General features: G+C 43.9%; 1 protein-coding gene across 1 annotated transcript in view; it reads left to right on the top strand.

Annotated features, from left to right (window-relative positions):
- Positions 1–2,469, top strand: part of bacc1 (BPTF associated chromatin complex component 1) — a 7,846-nt gene that overhangs the window by 1,144 nt on the left and 4,233 nt on the right. The window contains 4 exon segments of the mRNA XM_020587239.1: positions 105–199; positions 1,679–1,780; positions 2,360–2,467; position 2,469. The exon segment at position 2,469 is cut by the window's right edge and continues 115 nt beyond it. Of these exon segments, the coding sequence (XP_020442895.1) occupies positions 105–199; positions 1,679–1,780; positions 2,360–2,467; position 2,469 (306 nt within the window).

Genomic DNA, 2,469 nt, shown 5'->3' with positions numbered 1-2,469 from the left:
CACACACACAGAAACAATGTGTTTCCATGTGCACACAGTCTGGTGACTGCCATCAGTTTTACCTTTCTGTCACATGTACCAACACATAATCCTGTGCTCTGCAGGTGGGGGAGATATTCTCCGCAGCAGGAGCTGCTTTCACCAAACTGGGAGAGTTGACCATGCAGCTGCACCCGGTGTCTGACTCCAGCCCAGCAGGGTGAGATGCGTGCACAGTTTACTTCAGTCCTGGGTTCTTTGCTGCTGAAGGTCCAGCTGAAATGTGTTTGTGCCTGCTACAGTGCACTGCACTTATCTGCTGTGTTTCTCCTTTGAGAGGAAATTCAAAACCAGATGAGAGGTGTCTATATTTAATGATGGCAGCCCCATGTTTCACATGAATTCAATAGAATGCCATTAGGTGTCTGCCTGTATGGCTCTAAAGCTAAAGTGAGCATGCTTTCAAAAATAGTTTTTATCATTTGACTTCATCCAAAGCACAGTAAAGAGAAAAACCTAAACCAGATCAATATTTGCTATGATCCCCTTTGCATTTAAACCAGCATCAGTTCTCCTTGTTGACATAGTTCAGTTTAGAGCTATTTACCTTATGAATGTAGAAGGTAAGAGTTTCTTCAGTGTAGTGGCCCAAAGTTTTGAAATACATAGACAGGAATAAGCTTATCAGCCCCTCAGTGCAGAAAGCACGAATGCCAGGTTTTTCTGGATGCTTAGAGCACACAAGCATGATCTGGTATCAGATTCAGTCAGCAAAGAGGGAATAAAGAGATTTGCATATGGTACTCTTACAGTGGCGGTTCTACATTGAATTACTCCCCGGGTGAGACCCCCTCTGAGTGCCAAAACCGCCACTGTGCTCTTAGATCTCGCTAATGCCTTTGGCTCTGTACCACACAGCCAACTGTGGGAAGCACTGGCATATTTTAAAGTACCAGACCTAGTTAAAGGGCCAGTGAGAGAATGTTTTTAGGATATCCAGCTGTTTCACAACAGCAAAGCATACTACAGCTTGGCAGCAACTGGACATAGGCATCATGGCAGAATGCACCATCTCACCACTAGTGTCTACCACAGCAATGGAGGCCTGGGCTCCAGCAGTAGCAACAGAAAATATTTTTAAAGTTTACTTGCACAATTAAGGTTGCAGTTTACTTTGAACAGAGGCAACATTAGTGCCCTGAAGAAGCATCTAAGACCACACACACACACACACACACACACACCTACACACACACACCTACACCGTGGGCGTCTTGACTTTACCTGCTGCCTAATGAATACGAGACAGCTAAATATTATTAGTATTTTCACATTGTGTGAATTTTATTTAAACCCATAGGCCTATTTGTTATTTAGCCAATTAGGGGCAGTACAAGGTGAAAATACAATAGGCTAAGGGAGATAGCACTGGTTGAGACATGACGCTGCTGTGCCCAAAATTCTCAGCAAGGCTTTGTTCAAACATAGCAGGACCAAGGCGGGTACAGCCACGATGTTCACAGCCTCAGTTTTAGCTTGTTGTACCTAATAAACTGGCAGTTGTGTGCATGTTGTCTAGTTGTTCAACCTGTGATCACAGTGTGTAGATGTGGTCTCAGCAGTAGGTTGAACACTGACAGACATACAGGAGATGCTGATCTCCTCAATGAGTGTAAATCGATGTCCTCTTTGTCCCCAGAGCCAAATGGACGGAGACGGAGATCGAGATGCTTCGTTTGGCCGTGCGTCGATTTGGAGATGACCTCAACAACATCAGCACTGTGATCAAAGAGCGCACTGTGTAAGTCCACATGTGTTAATGAAGGGTTTCACTTAAGATGTCATCTTGGGCTCATAAGAAATGAGAATAGGCCTTTTTCACTTTTCTGATCATTTATTTAAGCTAAAAGTTCTACATTTACTACTTGATTATCAAAATAGTTGCCGGTAATTCTCTGTTGATCAGCTAATTGATAGGTTGACCAGATGTTGCACCCCTGTGGTCATGTGACTCACTGAGCTTCAGATGTGGGTGGGTTCTTGCCGCCTTTAGTTAGATACAGGATAGACCCTCCGTCCTCTGCATCAGGGTGCAACCATGTTATTTAACAGCCAAGTGTTCTGTCTGTAAGATGTCTGACCATAGTTCAGCTCAGTTCAACAATACAAAGGTCAGAAAAAAATGGGAAAGTCAGCTGGTCTTCACATTCATTGTGACATTTTTTTTTGCTTAAAACTGAGTTAAACTATTTGTCAAACTGTTGCCAATTAATTAAGTGAATGGATTAATTCACTGCTGGTGTCAGCTCTGGTCCTGGTTTGTTTCTGGGGCCATAATGAAGAGTAGTTAATGCCATCGGCTGCTCTTCTTTTTCTGCAGGGCTCAGATAAAGAGCACGGTGAAGAGGAAGTTGTACGAGGACAGCCGAGTCCCCATTTCTTCTGAATCCCCGAAGAAGACAGCCACGAAAAGTGCTGCCGCCATGACAC

This window comes from Monopterus albus, unplaced genomic scaffold (assembly GCF_001952655.1).
Source record: "Monopterus albus unplaced genomic scaffold, M_albus_1.0 scaffold445.1, whole genome shotgun sequence".
In the NCBI taxonomy this organism is placed as follows: Eukaryota; Metazoa; Chordata; class Actinopteri; order Synbranchiformes; family Synbranchidae; genus Monopterus; species Monopterus albus.
The sequence above is the reverse complement of the archived record's forward strand: the minus strand, read 5'-3'. Positions and strand labels throughout refer to the sequence as shown.